General features: G+C 33.5%; 3 protein-coding genes across 4 annotated transcripts in view; 1 reads left to right on the forward strand and 2 right to left on the reverse strand.

Annotated features, from left to right (window-relative positions):
* LOC126735754 (uncharacterized) overlaps positions 1-19,513 on the reverse strand; it is a 119,893-nt gene extending 100,380 nt beyond the window's left edge. Inside the window, exons 1-2 of the mRNA XM_050439849.1 lie at positions 19,261-19,513; positions 9,941-10,149 (exon numbers count right to left, since the gene is read on the reverse strand). Of these exons, the coding sequence (XP_050295806.1) occupies positions 9,941-10,141 (201 nt within the window). The 5' untranslated portion in view covers positions 10,142-10,149; positions 19,261-19,513. The remainder of the gene's footprint in view (positions 1-9,940; positions 10,150-19,260) is intronic.
* Positions 996-9,884, forward strand: LOC126735714 (malate dehydrogenase, mitochondrial-like). 2 transcript variants are annotated; one of them, XM_050439796.1, is made up of 6 exons: positions 996-1,161; positions 1,221-1,480; positions 8,817-9,065; positions 9,127-9,259; positions 9,311-9,527; positions 9,596-9,884. In XM_050439796.1, the coding sequence occupies exons 1-6, from the start codon at positions 1,128-1,130 to the stop codon at positions 9,837-9,839; spliced, it is 1,137 nt and encodes a 378-aa protein (XP_050295753.1). In that variant the 5' UTR covers positions 996-1,127; the 3' UTR covers positions 9,840-9,884. The 2 variants fall into 2 exon arrangements, with proteins under 2 accessions (XP_050295753.1, XP_050295762.1); XM_050439805.1 differs by having other exon boundaries at positions 9,626-9,884.
* Positions 14,156-15,496, reverse strand: LOC126741919 (uncharacterized). The gene is made up of 2 exons (XM_050448398.1): positions 15,322-15,496; positions 14,156-14,999 (listed from the first exon to the last, which is right to left on the reverse strand). The coding sequence occupies exons 1-2, from the start codon at positions 15,423-15,425 to the stop codon at positions 14,156-14,158; spliced, it is 948 nt and encodes a 315-aa protein (XP_050304355.1). The 5' UTR covers positions 15,426-15,496.
* Positions 19,514-22,363: the final 2,850 nt, after the last annotated feature.

A 22,363-nucleotide genomic window follows, 5' to 3' on the forward strand; every position in this document is an offset into this window, starting at 1 on the left:
CCCAAAGCCAATATTTTTTTGAAAAAATTAGGACTCAATACCTAATATATTATTAATAGAAATTATTTTTTCTTAGGTGGTCGATATTTGCCATACTCCCCCTACCTCAACCTAGTCTATCTAATCAATATTAGCTATGTTTACATTAAATAACAATAAAATCAATTTATTTCGTAATTATTTGCATAATTAATTAGACACTATTGTTAATTAATATAAATATTTTATTTAATTTAAAAATATTTTAGAAATTTGGTGAGATATAATTAATTTAAGGTAATTTTCGCTACCGTTTTAAAATGGCAAAAAACCGTAAAATTTTGGGTATTTTATATCCTGAAACAAAAATAAGATAAATATATTAAATTTATTGCACTCCAATACGATGAGTGTATAGGCATTAAAATACCCAGAATATTACTATCCAAATGTAATTAACTCAAAAAAGATATACTCGTGGTACTTTCACGAAAATATGACGGATTCATTCAATTTAAGCATAATTTGGGAATAATTACAAATTTCATTATACTATTATGTTTGAATTTCTTATTATGGTTACAAACATTTATTGATTTAGTACATTCTAATTGACTAGGACGGCAGTAGCTGTCAGAAGAAAACCTTAATGTCAAGTTGTTAGCCAACATAAGTTTCTCTCTTTGTGTTAAAACCCTCTAATAATTTGTCCTGGAAATAGCAATTTCTCACGTATTTAGGCGAAACGTTCCTTCGGGATGAATACTCCGGAATATACCGTAAATAACTTTTGCTCCCCAGGCATAACTACACTAATAAGCGCTGGAGAATTTAAAAGCCCGCTCTCGTAATTTATTATGACATATATTTTTGCATTTTCGGTTTTAAACGTGCCGCATAGAGCTATACGGTTAATTTTTTAGAAAGGCACTTGGGGATGTTTTATCTACTTTAGGGGATGCGGGCAGAAATGAGTTTTTCGGGCTCATAAATGAAAATATTAAAACATATTTGTTTGGCTATTTTACGAATGTATTAAACTGAAACAGATCTGGGAACTTATTGAAACCCAGTGTAAACGTTGACAAGTTTGACAACTTTTGTCATCTTGTCAGCATTTCAAAACTCGTAAAAATTGTATGTAAATTATGAACATTCAAAGCATTTTAAAGTTAAAACCAAGTAAGTGTCCAATAAAATTGTATAAACAAATATTATTTGACTTAATAACATAATTTTAGTACTGAAACCTTACGAACTAAGATACAATTCAAGCACGAGCAAATTCCAAAAATCAGTCCAAGTATGCATTTTGGGGGCCAGTACCCGTTTGGGAACTTACACAAGTTTTTTAATGAAGCAAAATCCACTGGTATCCAGCTTACACTTGCAAGGGTGCTTTCCGATTGAAAAAATCGGGAAAGATTTGAATTATTTCGATACAAGATGTCATGTTAATACTTATGCTGGCTTGGAAAAAGGCGTATCGAAAGCAATTAAGGTAAATTATTTTATAAAAATATATACAAATTTTTTTATAGTTAAAAGTTATACAGGGTAATTCAAAATTGAGTGCAAAGAGCGATTGATTTCAAGGGAGTATTTACCAGCCCAATATAAAAAGTTTTTTTCATAAAAAGGTATGTCCTAACTTGTTTCGTTTTCTAGATACAAAGTGTAAAAGTTTTTTAATAAAAAAAATGTTTTGAAATGAATCTCAATAATAGATGTGAATTTATTATTTGTTTTAATAGGGCTAGGCACTGATTGTGATTTTTTTCCTGGAAACAAAGCTAGATACGAGTAAGGCTCAAGAGGCAAGAAAGTTACACTATTGACCGCTTATTCTAAAAAAAAATTAAATTGTCAAAAAAGCGGTGGCGTACCATAATTTTACCTAAAAATATCGAGTAGGTAGCCCCTTGAAACGCCACTGGAATTAATAAATTAATTTTATTCCCACCAAAGGTGGGCCTTTATGACGACAAATGAGCCTACCAAATTTAATTTAAATCGGCTGAAAGGATTTTGAATAATAAATAATAATTATAATTCTTTAATAATTTAACTAATAGAATTTTCTTTAAATGCCTCTGGTTTATTTTATTGTATGATTTCGATACACATTCCTAGTAGAATTTTTAAGGTATATGAAACAGTTGGAATAGTCTTCTAAAATCTTCTCCTTCTAGTTAATTGACAAAGAGTCAAGGCGTGTTTTTTTTATTTAACAATCCGGGGTAAATGGGTTATTAATTAAACTATATTACCCTATTAACTCCACTGCAAGAATGGACTACTTCTTCAAATCCGAAGTAGTTTAAGAGTCATATTTAAGATGTCATATGCAATACTTACTTATCACTGGAGAGATGGAGAACTTCAATCATCCTAGTTCAATAAATCAATAGTGGCAATCATTAAAACCCTATATAGAAGAGCAGTCGCAATTATGCATCAACAATGTTGACCTCAGCATGGAAAAAGAAAATATTACCAAAGCGGTAAAGGAACTATATAGGAAAGAGCTACAAGAACTGGAGAATTATCAAAAAAACTTCAAAGAGAAAGTCAGGAGATCTCCCAAAACTTCAACATCCAACAAATTCAACCATTTGTAATTTAATATTGAAGATCAAGCCGGCCGGAATGACTACAACTCCAAGAACTGCATATACCATATCACATGTAAATGTAGAGAGTCATACATAAGCGAGACAAAGCAACCACTGGAAGTCAGGGTAAAAGAACATCAAAAGTGGACCCGAACAGGAGAGGTTTTCAGATCAGGAATAGTGGAAGATGCTTGGTCCCATGATTAATGACCAACATACATTGGACAGAAGTAAAGATTTTTTGCAAGGAGCAACATTAGGAGAAAATAAATCTCCTGGAAACAATTATTTACTACACCTAAAACCAAGGAATGTTTAACCAGGCCAGTGTGGAATTTTTTATCTTCTGGAGACTTCTACTATAAGGATACTGCATGATCTAATTGGCTTAATGCATAACCACACGTCATACGCCGCTAGACACACCTCTAGTATATAAGTCTGTAGAATAAATCTTGTTACAATTTCTCCCTTAAATAAAAGATATATATAAAAGTTAGTAGTATCAGGTAATGATATGTAAAGTGAAAGTAGGATTTTTAAGCGAAAAACAGTTGACTTTTTAAATTTCTTTTCATTATTCTTTAGTTGTTTGAGCTCATTTGAAAATTGGTTAAAAAGTATGAAATCAAAATAAGTAATTGGTAAGAAGAAGTGGGTTTATGTGGAACTAGGATCAGTTTAAAACAATACTTTAAAATTCAGTCTTTCTTCTAAAAAAATAGGAGTTTCTTTTAGACTATCCTGACCATATATTATACATTCTTCTATAGTCATTTGTTGGATAGTTAAGGAAATCTCAATCAGACTATTAAGTTATTTCTCCTGTAAATAAACTTGTAAAAATTGTACTATAGTCAAAATCGCTCTTATCGTGCGGGTGTATCGGATTATCAACGACAAACTTTTGTAGTTACGTTTCATTTCAATTTGCGCAACAACGTTTTTTAACTACAACGCGTGAGATAAACGAAACAGATATATGCAGCGTTAATGTATCAAAAGAAGATAAAATGATAAATGTCAGTGGTTCTAAAACAATTACTTTCATAACAAACATGCCTGTCTCGTTTCGATTGACGGATGACATTATTTGTCACAAGATAATTTAAATTTTAAATTATGGAAAAGAAAAAGCCTTTTTGTAGATTTCTAAATCCTCAAGACAAAAAAATGGTACTTAATCTTATTAATTACTTCGAGAACGAAAAAGAAAATAAAGGGTTGCCTAAGAATGTACAAGAAGAAGTAGCTAAAATGCTTGGAATTAGTTTAAGAATGGTGCAAAAGGTTGTATATGAAAACAAGAACAATCTTATTCCCAAGAAGGATAAAAAGTGTAAAAGGAAGAAGCCGAAGACTGAAGATTTAAGTGAATGTGTAAAAATGGAAGTAAGGGATAGGATTTATGAACTATATAGGCTAAAAACAAATATAACTCTGCCATTTCTGAGGGATGTTTTAAAGCAACGCGGCACTTTGGAAATTGGACTTTCTGCTTTATCAAAATTAATTAAAAGCATAGGTTTTCGCTATAAAAAAGACTGCAATAGAAGATATTTGTGTGAACTACCAAATATTGTGAGCCAACGAATAGGATTTTTAAGACAATATACACAAAATGAAAAATCAAAGTTAAGGAAAGTGGTATTCTTAGATGAAACTTGGATATTTTCAAACGGGAGTGGAATAAAATCTTGGCAAGATGAATCTGTGAAAAGCGTGAAAAGAAAAAAAGGATGTGGTCAGGGAAAACGATTTATTATTTTACATGCCGGGTCTTCAACGGGATTCGTTCCAGGTGCAAGTTTAATTTTTTCTTCTAAGTCTAAAAGTATGGATTATCATGACAATATGAATTATTACAAAAAAACACAGTCACACATAAACAAAGAAGAAGACAAGATCAAATAATCGTTAAAAATTAGACGCTGTGCCCTGAAATCCACAAATTAGTATTTTATGCACATACATCATGCTAAATTATGCTAAATCGTATACTAATTTCTCAAAAATTTAGGTAACAACCATTTTTAAATGAAATATGTACAATTTTAATGAAACGCTAGGGAGGCATTTTTGCTCTCATAAAAAAATATAAAATGCTTAGATTTAGATATTATTGCGTACAGACAAATTGTGATTGAGAATTCCGTCTATTTCGGACAATTTTTCAAAAAAGAAAAGTAAATATTATGTCTGGCAACTTAGCAGAATATCGGGGATTCTATGCATATACCGATGAGGTATACCCAACGGGCTTTATACTTATGGGCTTTTTCACGTCATGAAAGGAAATAACCAACGTATGTTTTACATGTCGAATCTCGGATACGTAGTATTCCGCAGACATTTTTACGGCGTTAAAGGCATCACGTCAGTTAATAATTATGATCTAAGGTGTATACGCGGCTTTATTATGTTACATGACGGCGTTCAATGTATTGCCAAACTCTCAAGGAAATAACATTTTGGTAGCCCCTGATTTTTCAATTTGATTCATATTACGTGGTGACCTTTGAACCCGCACGATAAGAGCGAAGGCGACTATAGTAGGGATCATTGTATACTTTGGTGTGGCTATTAAACTGTCAATTCCTAGTGGCAATTAAAGTTATAAAAGTTCCTTGATTGTATAAACTCTTAAACCTCTTACATAAGATTTGAAGTTCTGTTAAACGCTGAAAGAGGCATCTTCCCAATGTTCGCAGAAAAAGTATTAAAGGATTTAATTGCCTATTATGTTAAATCTTATTATACCTCTTTAAGATCCAGTTTATTGCACAATATCTCAGACCAATTTTTAGTATTTTGTACTTACTATTAGTTCGGTCACGCCTGAGATATTGAGTAATGTAAGAAGAAATTTCTAATTAAGATTAAGATGTAGCCAGAACGTTCATGGCAACCGAATTGTAACGAATTTATTCAACCAAATAATTTTCTTTGTTTTCATTGTTTATTTATGCAATAAATCGGAAAATACTTAATATATCTTAAATTGTGAATAATATATTTCTAGAATATTGTGAAGAATTCTGAAATTAAGTAATACATAGAGTGTCGCTTTTAAAATAAAAATTAATATTGCCCACTGTTATATGACACACCCTGTATAATTTTTATTGTTGAAATAAATAGTATTTGCCTATAAAATATAAAATACCAATCGACGTGTCTTAAGTATTTTTTCGAAAGTGTTCCTACTTATTTCTTACGGTATTTATTCCATTCATTATATGTTGTATTCTATGGTTATAGAACATACAAGTTAGTTATTTACCTGTTGTTAGTATTAAATGGCAATACATATATGAGTAATGTGTAAGAAGTAAAAAAATTAAGATTAACATTTGAAAAATTATACATTTAAGAATTAGATTCCTTGATTTTGCGTGATGTATGACTCTACATATTATTCTTATACTTATTATGTCTCTTTAAGATTCAATTTATGGCACAATATCTCGGACATTTTTAGCCACCATTAATTTTTTGTACTTTCATTAAACTTTGATTACCTAATAATTGCAGAAAGAATATAATTGCAATAAGAATATAATTATTTAGTCTATGACTACTCTCAGATATCAATTTCTTAAGGTTTAAGAGAGAGTCTTAATAGTTAATAGTAATTTAAGCAATTTATGGTATCGAAGATTTCCCTTTAAAAAGAAGAGCACAAGAACTAGGGCCAAGGCGGGATCATGTGGTAAGATGGTGTACCCCGATTACATCAAAGCCTAAAAGTGTGTGACCACCTTTATTGCCTAGAGTCACATGTCCGGACAATACCCACGCTCAGTGCATCCGAGACATTCGTTCGGTGCGCGTCTGCTCGAGTTACAGCCAATTTACCAATTTGACCTTCGTTGATCTTATATTATGGCATATTATATCGCTTGCCATAAAGTGTGCAGGAAGTTAAAGTGAAACTTATTCTTACCTGTATAGAAGCATCTTTTCACAAAAAAATTTGTTGGTTATATTCGTCTATAAAAGGTAAGAAAATACCTTTTAAAAAACACGTGCTTTGGGGTAAGATGGGATACCCTATTTGAGGCAAGACGGGATATCCAAGTACCCCATCTTGTCCCAATATATTTTTTCATGAAAAATTCAACGGAAAAATTGATTAGTTAAATATTGGTGAATTAAAATATTATTTTATTTGCAGCAGAATGGTTCGCAATTATAAAAAGAAAACAACGAGAGAAGAGTGGTCCAAGGAAAGCATGAAACAAGCGATTGAAAAAGTTTTGACCGAAGAAATGGGTTATCGTAAAGCTGCGTCGCAATGCTCTGTGCCACAAACAAAGTTGGACAGACATGTCAAAAATGGCAAGGAACAAAGATTTAATGAAACAGCCAAACTCGCCGGTGTTAACTGGGTTCAAGGATTTTTAAAACGTCACAGTGATTTATTTATAAGAAAGCCTGAGGCAACCTCAGCTGCTAGGGCTATGGGCTTTAATAAAATTTCCGTCCCAAAATTTTATAAGCTTTTGGGTGATGTTTTAGATAACTATAAACTAGGACCAGATAGGATTTATAACTGTGATGAAACGGGAGTCTCTTCGGTTTCAAAAACAAAGTCAAAGATAATTTTACGCAAGGGAAGCAACTTGGGTTGCTATCCTCAGCTGAACGAGGACAAACAGTTACGGTCGAGATTTGTGTTAGCGCAGCAAGGAATTATATGCCCCCGATGCTAATCTTTCCTCGGAAACGGATTAAAGCCGAATTAATGAATAACTCGGCACCAGGAACAACTTTTCATTGCAATGCCAGTGGATGGATGACAACAGACATATTTGTCTCATGGTTCAAAGCTTTCGTCCAATTCAGTGGAGCAACTAAAGACAACCCGGTGCTACTTTTACTCGACGGCCACTCTACGCACACAAAGAACATCGAACTTATAGACGTTGCTAGAGAAAATGGTGTGATTATAATCTGCTTCCCACCTCACTGCACTCATCGGCTTCAGCCGTTCTTTTATGATGCCTTTGAGTGTATATTATGACTAAGCTGCAATAGCATGGCTTAGATCTAATCCAGGTAGAGTTATTAGCATGTTCCAAATTAGCGAAATGTTTGGTAAAGCTTTCATACAAGCTGCCACTATGTCTACAGCGATTAACGGATTTCGGAAATGCGGCATATGGCCATTCAACTCTGAGAACTTTACAGATGCCGATTTTCTTGCTGCAGAAACAACAAACATAAGCCTAACGGAGGATGAGCAAGTTCCTCAATCATAAGCAAATGCAAATAAAGATGGTCTTCCCTCTATCATCCATGAAAAAAATCAGCCAAACTTAACTAAGAATGTAATTCCGATTGCTATTCCTAGTAATCACTCAACCATAGGTTCTAGTGATGATGTTCAGCCATCTACCAGCTATCAGGCCCATACAGATCATCATCTCACATCTCCCGGCTACCAAAGCTCAGATGATGAAGATAATTGCCCTTTGAGTAAGCTTGCCACATTATCTCATAGTTTATTACATAAAATCCCAGAGGCAAGTGTGTCGCCACCTAAAAGAGTTTGTTCGAATTTTACAGAAAATGTTTGCCGTGACTTAAGTACCAGCTTTGAAAACTATACTCCAGCTCAGATAATGCCTGTTCCTAGTGTAGAAATAAAAGCCAGAAAAAATAATTGTCGTCGAGGCAAGACGGCCATCCTTACGTCAACGCCGTATAAAAGAGAATTTGAAGATCCAAAAACTTCTAGTTCCGAAGGAAAAAAAAGCAAAAAGTGGTTAAAAAAGAAAACACAGGTCAAAACTAAAATTAAAGGAACAAATGGTGCTTCAGAGAATAAAGCCGAAGATGACACCGAATGTTTATACTGTGGTGATAGGTATGTGGGGTCAACTGAAGGATGGATAGCTTGTGAAATATGTCAAAAGTGGTCCCACAATTTTTGCGCCGGAGTAGAAGAAGATGATTGTTTAGATATCTGCCATATATGTGATGTTTGTAAATAAACTTGTTACCCCCATCCTACCCCGAGGGCTGTCCCATCTTGCCCCGTGCCCGTGGTAAGATGGGATTTTTCCTTTGTAAAGAAAATTATGTTTTTTTTGGTGTAAGATAAGTTATTTTTTTATTGTAATGTTACATTTTTATTGATATAAATGCTTAGAGTCCCCGTCTTTGCCCATGTTCCCCTACTACAGTTTTACATATTTTCAAAACGTTTCCTTTTAGAGTGCTGACATTGTCTTAATTCTTCCATGTGAAGAAACGAAATCAAATGTTACCATCGGAGAACAAATAATGGCCGAAGGAAGGCGCGTATACAACATTGCAGCACAATGTACAGTTTTCGCACCTAGGGCCATTTTAGTTGTGGCCGTACCTCCTGTATCAGTAACCATGCCCCTTGTATCTGAAGTATTCAAAAAAACTAACTTTTACCATCCTGGAAGGATTATTGGTTCTGCAGCTTTTGCACAGGTAAAGTAAACAGCAGATTAAAAATAATTTTATTACTCCTAATAATTTTTGATTTTTCTAGATGAAATCTAATACGCTCCTTGGAAGATTCCAAGACTTAGACCCTCAAAACTGCTATGCTCCTATCGTCGGAGGACCCGACATTGAATTGGCTGTTCCTCTGTATAGTATGGCAAAGCCCGTAGAAGTTTTTGGTATGTTTCACTACTTAAAAAGATGATTATTCTGGAATTTTATGTTTTCAGGAAAAGATGGACCACGAACTCTTACTGCTCAGTTCAGAGGAGTGAAAAAGGATGATCTTCCCAAAAGCTTTGGAGTACCCAATCAAAATATCCACTGTGAATTAGCTGAGAGTTACGCTCTTAATCAGTTAATATCTGCAATTGCTTTGGGGTTATGTGGAGATCAGTTATCTGCGGCTAACGTATTTATTAGAAGTAATATACTTCCAACGTGCAAGTAAGTATACCTAGTCTTATGTAATTTATTAAAATTATGGATATATTTCGAAACACAAATTATTATAGGTATATGGTTAGTACCGTCCGTTTTTCTAGAGGTGGAGCTGTACACAACTTCGGGATCCCACATCTTTCCAGATTCGAACTAGAACTACTCGAAAAAGCAGCTTTGGAATTAGCTCAGAGGGAGCAAATGGCTCTGGACTATCAGGAATATCTTGAAAACCACGGCAAAAATTGTGAACCACCACCGTTTAGTATCAAAGAAAAACAGGATAAAGACTTGTTAAAACAGAAAGTAATTCGATAATATTTTAATAAATTTGTAAAATAAACACGTAACACTTTTTATTTATTTATATGCTTTTATTTTGTCCTATTAGATACCTCCTAAGTAGTATTTTTACTTACGATTTTGTAGTTTAAATGTTGGAGTTCTCTCTCTGCTAGCCTTCTTGTGGCATTTTCTTTTCTTTTTCGCTTGTACTGGTTGTACTTGTAGAACAAGTACATCCCTGGTAGGGCCAGCACGACAAAAGGTTTGATTAAAGGGTTGTGATGACGGGGCAATCCTCTATGTCTTGGTTCTGGGTCTGCCTCTTGTTCCGGCATTTTGATTTCTGAAAAAAAAATTTTTAATTCTATATTTCGACTTAAATATAATATTTATCACGGCAGTGATTTTTAGCAAACTCAATTCAGACCCCAAGTAACAATTTGTAGTCACCTAAGTTAAGATTACTCTTATTTTCACTAGTTGCAACGTTGTTTTCAGTGCCAAATTTAGTTGGTTTCGCAAAGACGTTTATTTTCGACCAAACTTCGACGTATTGCACCTGTATCCCACTTGTTGTAAAACTCTACTGTTTTTACAACGTATTTTTTTACTATAGATGGTAGCAGTAGTAATTTACACTTAAAATAACGACGTGCAGATGTGTACAAGTTTTCGAATCAAAAATCCAGTAAGAACAACGTTACCTCATCGTTAACGAATGGGTATTACATTGCCTGAACGTCTATGTTAAGCATTTTTCGCTGTAGAGGCAGCTTTTTGACATGTTAAGAGTTTTAGGAAGAAGATGAAAATTGAGGTAGAGAGAATAAGAGGAATAAAAAATATTCAATTCAACATAACCTACTTAATCATATTTTTATGAAGAATACCTAAGGCCTATTAACAGATTTTAGAGTATGGAATTATTATCCTGGGCAGATATTAGAAATGCTTTATTAGATTGCTTTGGCGATAAACGTAGTATAGAATACCTTGAACAAGATTTGTTTGTAACTATCCCAAATAAGAATGAACAACCATTAGATTTTGCAAAAAGACTACCGGTATTGCGTAGTGCTTTAGCTCAAAAATTAATAGTTTTGATGATAATCTTATGACAGCTGTAACAAAACTTATTCATCTTAGACAACACGATACTATATGCTTAAGAACATTTATAAGAGGATTAAACAACCCCTTACAAATTATTATCCAACTAAAAAGCCCAGATTGCATAGAAACCGCAATGACAATGATATCAGAGGAATAAAACTTCCATTATACACAAAATGTATACAAACCATAACAAACAACCTACATTAATGCACAAACCACCAGCATATTCACAGAATAATTCGCAACACAAAAATTATAACAATAATATAAAATATCCAAATCAAAATAATTTTAGAACCCCAAATAATAATTTTCCAATAACATAACTATAGACAGAATTTTATTCCACCTAGTTATCAAAATTTCAATCAAAATCCAAATTTCCCACGAGGTCCAGTTCGTCCAGAACGTCTTCAAACCCACAGGTCGAACACCCCTTGATAAACCTGAGCCAATGTCAACCGGAACATCTTATACAATGCCAACAAATTCTAACATTCGCCCCAATAATCATTTTAAGCCATCTGCCCCTATGATTATTATGGAAATAATACTGAAAATCCTCATGAGATAAATTCTTGCCAAATAAATAGAAATAACCCCTGTACATCAACTGATTACAACGATTTGGAATATGAACCAGAATATTCTTATGATGTGAATACATTCCCTAATCCAGACCAACAAGTAGAAAATGAAAATTTTCCTATTACCAACCCGTCGAACACCCTAACATAACATATAAAATAAATACGCAAGTCACTAATAGCCTCCCTTACATCGAAATTCAAAACCTACCAATCAAACTATTAATAGATACTGGTTGTTATCCATCAATATTACGACCCTCCATTGCTGAAAAATATTTTCGTGATAAAATCTATCAATATTTATCGATATTAAATACCGGAATTGGAGAAAAAGTTCTCTACAAAGCCAATATTCCAGCTTTTACCGAATTGCAAACAAACGATTCAATCGATTTCATACTCTCTGATTTTCATAACTATTATGATGGTATTTTAGGCCTTCGAGAATTAACTAAATTTATGTTTAACATTGACCTATATCATAAAAGGCTGATAAAGTCAGACGGTACTACACCCTTGCCATTCAGATATCGCGAGCCTTAACTTTTAAAATGATAAAATAATTTTTGCTATTCATTTCCCTATATTTATAAAAGAAACTTTCGAACTTTTCCACTTGTTTGCTATTCCAACAAACCAAACCATTATAATTCCCAAACTTTCTTACCCTATAATTGGCACTGATTTACACCAATATCAAGAAGAGACCTGCCCATTGATTGAAGACTTGTACGTCTGTCAAAATGCCTTAGGACTCCAAGTGGATGACTGCACTACGTCCCTCATAAGAAAAGCAGAAAATCTAAACTGCTAGCTGCTTAAAGTAAACGTAACTACCCCTATTATCCATCCCATAAATCAGCAATACGTTCTAGCTATTCCTGCTAGCACCAAAATAAAAGCACAACAAACAAGCAAATATTCTTTATTGATACACCTAGTTTAATAGAAATACCATATAAATGCGGTAAGAACCACAATTATGGAATCAAGAGGATATCCTGAGAATCAACTCTTTTTATCTACCGGATGTAACATTCAATGACTTGGAAATGCAGCTGCCAGAGGAAACAATCCAACTAGATTCAATCGACTTCAACCATATCAGATCGTTAGCAGAACATTCCAATATCTTGAAAACCCTTCCAGAGGAAGAAGAAAGAATTCACCCTGCAGCCTGGAGCTTTAGTATTACTCTTGGAACCATACTTGCCATATCGTCGTCGTAAAGTCAAAACCTCGTATCTCAATTTTTTGCGTTTTTGAGTTACGAGCATAGTACATGTCAATAAATCCTTTAGCGTTAAATGCAAAACCTCTTATCAAAATTAGACGTTATGCGACGGCGCAGTAAATAAGTAATAAATACTCGTATCTGAAATGTGGGGTATAAATGCAAAACGCGACATGTCCATTAGATTACAATTTGAGAAAACTAAAAAAAACCTTTTTCGAGGTTTTCATTGCTTTATTGAAATAAGTTTTAATTATTGTTTAAAACTGAATTGTTAAATATATCTACCCTACCATTTTGATGAATGCATAATCATTAGGCTTCTTTTAATTTAGAGCTATATTTTGGACATGTCGCATTCTGAAACTAAGGCTTGGACATGTCTTATTTTGCACACAACAATCGAGCAGAGCAATGATAAACCCAACTTATTAAAATTATTAGCTCCGGTTTTTTATTAGGAAAAAAAACCAAGTCAGTTAGAAAAACTTTATTAAAATAAAAAAAAACTTTTACAAAAACTTATTTTTAGATATTAATTTCTTCGTCACTTATTATTTTATTTTCATCGGCATCAACCTGCCTTTCAAAATTATTTTCTACATTGCTGTCGAAAATATTTTTGAAATAACCTAATGCTTCGTTTGATTTCCATTCATCCCCGTAGTGAGTCTTTAATAAGTTTGAAATGCTTTTAATTTTATCTTCTTTTATTCTCAGTCCAACTTGGAGTGTTTTAGGCCTTACTGCTTCAATTCGCTTCCCTTTTCTACAAATACCTTTTGCTTGTCCTAAATCACTCCTGTATAATGCTTCGCCTCTGACTAAAACCGTGCCTAATTTATTTTTGGTTAGAACGAATCTTTTTGCTGGTTTAAATTTGAAGTGCCATTGTGTAGTAGGTTTTAAAGTTTTTTTATTTCAGTTTTCCAGTCGAAAACCTGAAAATCTACACCCATTTTAAAAACTGTTGCCCGATCTTTTATCATGTTCACGTAATGAGAAGGTTCTAGGATCTCCGCAGTTCTTCGGACTACTTTTTCGATATTGCCGAAAACTCTGTCAGGTGGCATAAAAGAATGACCTACTACAGGGAAAAATACTTGTATCTCTTCAATGTTCGGAAGCGCATTGGAATTAAACCAGTTGCAAAGCATTCCGATAAGAATCGAATTCTTATTCTGCCCTCCACAACCATCGCAGAAAAGTCGAATGATTTTGTTAGTAGCTTTAAACTCATACGTACTTAGAGTATGATGAATAGCAGATGCAATCTCATTGGAGCTCTTGGGTCTTTCGACTTCTGTCCATGTATAACACCTTACGTTTTCTTTTGTTAATGGTGATTTTGAGCTTCCTATGACAACTCCAAAATTTAAAAAGTTAAGTTGCATTAAAAAATAGGCCTGCTAATCGGGTAATTTTGGTAGGGGTAAATTTTTTTGACAGTCAAAAGAAATATTTACTACTTCATCGGAGTTTTGTTTGAGAAAAGCAAAGAAGCTTTTGGCTTCAAGAGTATGGACTCTGTGATTTGTAATAAATGACCGCTTTTCCTTAGGATCCGTGCATCTCCTAATTTTTTCTTTATATTGAAGACAGGTTGAACAAAGATCTGTTTGAGGTGTTCCGAATCCAACGTTGTATTTCCTATTAAAATATTTTCGAAAGTAGCACTGCTTCACTTTTTGATCAGGCTTAGCTTGTTCGTTGTAGACATTCCATAGTTTTTTTATGTTTAAGTCACAAGGCAAATAAACACGATGTGGACTATCAGAGCGGCAATAGTGACTTTCGGTGCACCTTAATGATTCAATGAATGTCTTCATGCAAACCTTTTTGTCATCGTTTTTCCCCATAACACGATCACCGCCACGATTCTCCTTTGGCGCTGTTCCTGTGTTTATAAACTTTTTCACCAGGCGCAATATTCTGTCCTTTTTCACTCCTAAGATACCCAAAAATGCCTCCCTACATACTTGAACTGCTTTACCGTCTTGCTGTCGTACCTTATAGGTTAAAGACACTGCTTTTGGCTTACTAGCAGCACGCCCTCTACTTCTTTTTCTTGCAGGCGTGGATCCTGAGCAATAACTTAAAAGAAATGCATCTTGGTCAGCTTTCTTCTTGCTTGAATAAAAACTTCTATGAAACTCCTTCATATCGTTCATGGTAAGATGCCAGCATAGAAATGGTCCATTACTTTCCCTATGTCCACATTTGGGAAATTCTGGTAAAGATTTAGGTGAATATCTGAAACAAAAAAAAAATAGGCCTAGCTTGAAATAGCTTTGCCGATTGCTCGATTTTTTTTATGAATTTGTTTCTATAGGTTGGAATAGTCGTAGAAAATATGCATTACATTATTAATAATTTAAGCAATTTTAATTATTTCTCAAACAATAAAAACTCGGCAAAGAATTAAACAAAAACTTCAGCAACATTTTTAAATATTATTAAAAGGGCAAATATTTATGAGAAAAATATTAATATCACAGTCATTTAACGTATTGTAAACATTTATTACGTTTCTTAGTTAACTATTTATTTATTTTTATACTTGGTCTTAACTTACCTTGCTACTTTAGCTTTTTCCCTTTTCCATTCTTGTGGTTGAAAAGATCTTTTTCGAGCTCGATTTTGGGTATCCGGCAAGAGTTTCTTGTTGTTATCGGCCATTATATTTAAAATAATTATGAAAACACACACGCACAGAATATCAACAAATTTCACCCTCGTGCTTGCATGCTTGTAAAGAAAAAAATAATAATACGTTTATACCAAAACATACGATTTATCAGGTGTTAGTAAGCTGCTCGCTGATTGGTCGTGTGGACAACGTCGCATTTTGAATTTCAAATGCAGGTTGCGATGTCGCATTTTGCGTTTAACCGAAATTTTTAACGAGCGTTTATAAGCGTAAATGTCGTGGTTTGCAGGCAAATATATTAGTGGCAGATAGAGAAATTTATACACTTTCTGGGTGCACATGAAAGTCATTTTCGTTGAAAAATGGACATGTCGCGTTTTGCGTTTATACCCCACAAATATGCTTATCGTGAAATGTAAAAACCTTGTATCTCGCATAATCGCATATTCCCGTTTAAACGTTGCAAGGTGCACAACGACAGTGTTTTAAGAAATATTTATGTGAAAAGTGACCTTAAATACAACAAGAAGTGTTTTATAGAATCATGGTAAGTATTGAATTTTTTCCAATAGCGCTTAAAACTTGCTTTTTTCTCTTGATCGAACGATGCGAAGCGGAGTTAAACTGCCATCGTGTGTGGTGAAGTGTCACTTTCCGTACTGGTTAGGTAAATAACTATTACAGTTTTTGTTTAATTTTAAATACGAGGTATGATATTAGCAAATATTTTTTACAAAAATACATTTTATTTTCTTTTCAGAAATCTCGAAATGTCCTTATATTAGAGAGGGCTTTAAAGACAATTCCGAACGATGGACAACTCGAATCTGACCATCAAGAGCCAGAAGAACAATGTAATGTCCTTATTCCCATAAATGGTGCACTACTTAGTAATGACGCAAATTCAGAGGACAATAATCCCTGTAATGATCAACTGGTAATTTTAGGAGAAGAATCTTTGTTTACTCTTCCAGAAGAACCTGTTTTTACTATTGAAGAAGAAATAATATTACCTTCAGATTCAAGCGAAAAAACTATAATAGAGACCAACCAAAAAATCGATTTAAATACCTGTGTTCCATCTGCTAGTACAGAGAGTGTCGGCTTAGAGGTAACAAAAAATAGGAAAACCCCTTATTTAATATATGAAGATAGTAGTTCTGATTTGGAAGATGATCACTACAAAGACTCGGGATCAAGTTACCATCCCAGTGATTCAGAGGATGACAGAACTCATCAACGCTGTTGACCGCACTGTTAAAAAAAATGAAGAAACCAAGCAATTCATTGAGCTTCATCCAAGAAACATAAATTTTGGAAGAAACAATAAGAGAGACACGAGATAATGAGAAGAAACGAACCAGAGAAGAAGACGGCAGGCCAGATAATATCATCCTCCTCAATCAAGAAACAGAACAGGGAGATCGGTGTGAATCGAAGAAATGTTTGATCTCTAAGAATAAAAGACAATGTAGGCTGATAACTGATGCTCAGAGACACGATTTGTTTAATAAATTTTGGTCTGAGATGGATTGGAACCAAAGAAAAACCTTTGTTGCCACTCTAGTAAATAAAGCTGCAACAACTCAAAAAACAACCAAGAAGAAATCCCGTCGACAGTGTTCTTTATCTTACCACCTGAAGGTAAATAATGTTGTACTACCTGTTTGCAAAAAAATGTTCCTGTCAACATTGTCTTTGGCGGAATGGTCAGTACAAATTTGGGTGAAAAACAGTCACAGCTCGGGCATTGTTCCACAAACTCCTTCATTCCCCAACAAAAAAAAAAGAAATTAATGTGAGAAAGAGAACTGCAATTAAAGAATTTCTTGAGAAGTTACCCAAGTTACCTTGTACTACCTAAGTACAAGGTAACTTGTTGTTACAAGTTGATGTTAGCTACTACTCCCGGGCTTCCACAAGTAAAATGTATTTGGAAAATGTATTCAACTCTTACAGTGAAGTTTATGAGGTGTATCAAAAGGAAGTGGACAAGGAGCTAATTTGCAGCAAGAAATGAGATCTCTAAACGTAGATATCTTCCAACCACGCAAAGACCAATGTGACTTGTGTTTTGGTTACAAACAGGGAAACGTGTCGGATGATATCCATCAGCAACACTTAATTAGCAAAAACAGGGCAAGACAAGAAAAGTCCTTGGACAAAGAAAAAGCATTGGCTGGTGAAGTATGCGCATACACAATGGATGTCCAAGCGGTTCAGCTAGTTCCTTTTTTACCCGCTGGAATGCTTTACTTTAAACAAAAACTGGCATGTCACAATTTAACTGTTTATAGTTTAAAGGATAACAGGGTCATTTGCTATGTATGGCATTAAAGTGAAGGCGGCTTAGATGCAAATTGCTTCGCATCTTGTCTCACGGACTTTCTAGACACAGAAATTAAAGAGGAAGATAAGCAAAAAAAGCAAATATTTTATAGTGATGGATGTTGTGCTCAAAACCGAAACAATTTGTTGTCAAATGCTTTAGTTCAATATTCAATGAAAAATAATGTCACAATAATTCAAAATTATTTAGTAAATGGAATGTGACAGCGTCCATTCCACAATAGAGAGTGCAAAGAAGAAAAAGGAAATCCAGGCGCCTTTAAATTATGTACAGATCATTCAACAGGCAAGGAAAAGTGAACCTTACAAAGTCAAATACGTAGATTATAATTTTTTTATGTCCTTTGACGACATTAAATATATTTCTACAATAAGACCTGGGCTCAAGAAAGGTGATCCTTGTGTAACAGATTTAAGAGGCCTTAGGTATTCTTCATACGGAATCGAATACAAACTAAACTTTGATCAGGAATGGGCGCCTTTGCCAAAAAGAATAAACTGGAAAGGTGGATCAGCAGCTATTAAGAAGTTGTACGATGCACCTCTTGCAATAAAGGGTGATAAGTATGATCAATTACAATCTCTTAAACCCGTTATCCACAAGGATTACCATGCATTTTATGATTCGCTAAGAAAGTTATAAATATCAATATTTTTTGGTCATATTTATGTAAAACTAGAGGGTAGGTTTTGTATTTGAATAAAAATATTACAAAGAAAAGATTTAAAATCTTGTATCTCATTAAAAATAATAATAATAAATAAAAAAACCTTGTAACTTGTAACATTTTTTTTTTACAACTTCGGTCACAATTCTAGTATCTATTATGTCACTAACTAGTTTTTCTACTCTTTTTTAGACTTCTCGCAAAGTATTGTCCCATTTCAAAATTAGGTAAAATTTTAAGATGATTTTTAACTATAATTTTTGAGATACGAGGTTTTGACTTTACGACGACGATATGCTGTATATTCTTCGCTACCTACAAACTTATCAAAAGGAAAAGGTCTACTGAAGAGAAACTAGAACTTCAAGACAAAGAAGAAGCTAAAGAAAAAGATGCTACCCCTGGTACCTCGAAAAACAACACACCATCCCTGTTGTTTTCGACTTAGGCGGGAGGAGTTATGTACACAATTATGCCACACTATATATAATATTTTGCTTATGTATCTGCTTACTCAGTTACATTGTATTTCATGCTTCATTTGCATTATTTAGTCTATATAATCACTTTTTATATTAAGTTAAGGTAATCGTCATTCTTGCTTAGAGGACACTGTATCGCGGCTTGTCAAAATAAAAGTTTTTTAAAACGTATTAACGTGATAGGAAACATCTGTTATTATTCATGTTATTCTTCTATTGTTCTCTAGACTAATATTAATTCGAATGTAATTTTAAAGTTTTTATAATAGTAATTGTATATACTCAATATGCATGACTCACACTCCAGGCCAAAAGATTACATCAACTAATGAAAAGAAAACTGAAATAAAAGATGTAACACTTACTTGCTGATTAATTAAAGATATCCTGAAATATTGCTAGGACGACATTGGTGCACAAAAAAAACCACAAAGAGACTTTTAAAACGACGTATTTTGGCACTCACTTAAGAGAAAATATAGAGAAAAAAACAAGGAGTTATAGGTAATAAGCGAGTGGGAGAGAGAGCGAGAGCGCAAATAATAGCGGGACCATGCTTACGCCCACCAAAAAAATATGAATCGACGCGACGCCACAAATCGACGTCGCGACGCGGCCAGCAACGTACTGCGGGCTGTTTTAGCGCGATCTGAGAGCCTTACTGCCTACAGTCATTTCCAAGGCTACGTTCCAGAATTTCAATAATATTTGTATAAGAGTGGTTTTTCTGAAAATTCCAAATTATTTTGGAAATAAAGTCAAGAATATTAATAAAATTGTTTGTGTTTTTTTCTCAATAATTTGGTAAAATATGACAGAAAAAGTTCCAAAAGAGCCAGATAGAAAAAATTTGGAAAATATAATTTTGAATCTTAGATCACTATGTTATTTGATATGTCATTTAACTGTAATGAGTCATTATCAAACTAGGGGCATGTTCTCAAAAAAAATTTTTAAGTTTTTTATTTTTTTTTTAAATTAAAAACTTTTTGGGTTTATTAATAGCCAAGATTGTACTTATCTTTTATTATACGACAGTCATAAAATAAAAAACATTAGAAAATGAGTCTTCAATCTATAAGACAGAAATACACTTGCTACAAAAAGACGTAAACGACTTAATTAATTTAAATAAGAAGAAGTTAGACTCCGTGTTGGAAGTTGAAAAAGATACCTGTTATTCCGACATTTGTGCATTGAAGGAACAGTTACAGATATCTAAATCTGTTGTTATTAATTCTCCAACACAGCTACCAACTAGGCCAAATACACCTGACGATAGTCGACCTCGGCTTCTCTTTGTTGGTGGAAATTGTAGCAGAGTGTTCCTAAAACATTTACGTTTAAAGTTTGAAGCTTACTACAAGGTCCAGTGTTTCCTAAAGCCGGGCAGTTCAAGTAGTGAAGTGATTAGGACAGCATCAAATTTAGTTAAGGACTTTACGAAAGAAGATTTTTTAATAGTAATGTTAAATGGAATATGTTCTTCATCTGATGTTTTAAAAAATTTAATTCAAAATCATGTTGATACAAACACTTTAGTGATGACAAGCCCTTATACTTATTTAAACCATAATGTTATCCTTATTACTATTATATAATAGTAATAAGGCCCTTTATCGTACTTTTCATGCAAATAATATTAATCTGTATGGGATTTTAGAGTCTAATCACGCCAGTAACTCTGGTTCAGACTTGGCCTCATTATTACATGCACATATTTTCAAATATTTTAAAATTAATATTTCATCGAATAAACTGTCTTTGAATCAATAAATTAATGAGTCTGAACTGATTACTGATTGTGAATTGAATTCTTCTTTTTTATAGACATGTCTACGAAGGTTGAATCTCATTTATGTTTATATTCTACTAGTAAGATTGAAATTAGCTCTTCGAAAAGCTTAAGTATCCTTATTCTTAATATACAATCCCTAAGAAACAAGATAAATAAGCTTTATCTTTTGTTGGACACATGTAGTTTTCCTGATATTGTACTTCTGACTGAGCACTGGTTGAGGCCTTGTGAATGTTTTTTAATATCTGATTATGTTCCTATATCAGATTTTTGTCATCAAGAATCTATACATGGAGGAACCATGATCTTGGCTAGGCAAACAATTGAAACGATTTTTTGTAATATTGATAAGTATGATAATCTTCTGTTAGAGAATGTTTTTGAATTCTCTCTTTCTTTTTGTAAGCGTTCTAATTTATATATTTGTATTTATAGGCCACCTACAGGAGATATTGCTATGTTTCTGGACAAACTTGATTCTCTTTTATCCCAGTTGTCCCTACACTCTAAGGTTATATTGGCTGGTGACTTTAATATCAACTACACTGATGAAACCTTGCCACGTACTTCTCTTTTAAGTATTTCAAATTCTTAAGACTTGAAAATGCACGTTCTTTCTCCCAGACGAATAACTTCTTCATCTGCAACTACAATTGACTATTTCTGTACAAATTTTGATGACGTTTTATGCACAGTACTCCCATCTGGTGTTTCCGACCATGAAGCTATTCATGCTAAAATGCCATATAATACTGTATTATCTTCATCTCATTATATGGAAAAAATTTTCAGCAGGAGAAATTTCAATGCTTTTTCTGCTGCTACAGATTTGGTAAATTGGAATGCACTTGAAACGGCTTCTGACCCACTTACTTTATTTTTTGTTCTGTGTGATAAGATCAATCAGTGCTTTCCTAAAATGCGGCTTAAAACTAAGAAACGAAAACCATGGGTTACAAGAGGACTTAGAATTTCAACTAAAAACCTCCGTTTTTTGACTAAATTGTGCAAATATACCACAAATGAAAATATCCTTGTATATGATCAGAAATACCGTAGTCTGTACAGAAAGACAATTAAAGCAGCAAAATCTAATTATTATAGGGATCGCTTAAATATGTCATCAAATAGGCAAAGAGAGTATTGGTCGATTATTAATGATTTTAGACATTGCCATAGAAAAGTATCTGAACCGGAGTTGAGACCTGACATTTTAAACGACTATTATTGTGATATACCTAATATCTTGCTCAAGGGCATTCGTAGTAACATTGATCCCCTACACTATCTTCAACAAGTGGTTGAGCATTCATTTTTCTTTCATCCTGTCGATCTTACCGAAGTAAAAAATGAAATCAAACGCCTAAAAAACCATAAATCATCTGGAGCTGATGGGATATCTTTGAGGTTGTTACTCTTTTTGCCTAATTCAGCCTTAAATGCTTTAGTTTCTGCCATAAACAATTCTTTACATATTGGCATTTTTCCTTCATGTTTAAAAGAGGCAGTGGTTATCCCTCTTCATAAGTGTGGAGATTTGGATCAGCCTTGTAATTTCCGTCCCATTTCTATTTTGTCTACCCTCTCTAAGATAATTGAAAAACTTGCAAAAAGCAGAATTTTGTCCTTTTTACATCATAATGGCATTTTGTCTGCAAATCAGTTTGGAT

The sequence above is a fragment of the Anthonomus grandis genome, chromosome 1 (assembly GCF_022605725.1).
Source record: "Anthonomus grandis grandis chromosome 1, icAntGran1.3, whole genome shotgun sequence".
Taxonomy (NCBI): domain Eukaryota; kingdom Metazoa; phylum Arthropoda; class Insecta; order Coleoptera; family Curculionidae; genus Anthonomus; species Anthonomus grandis.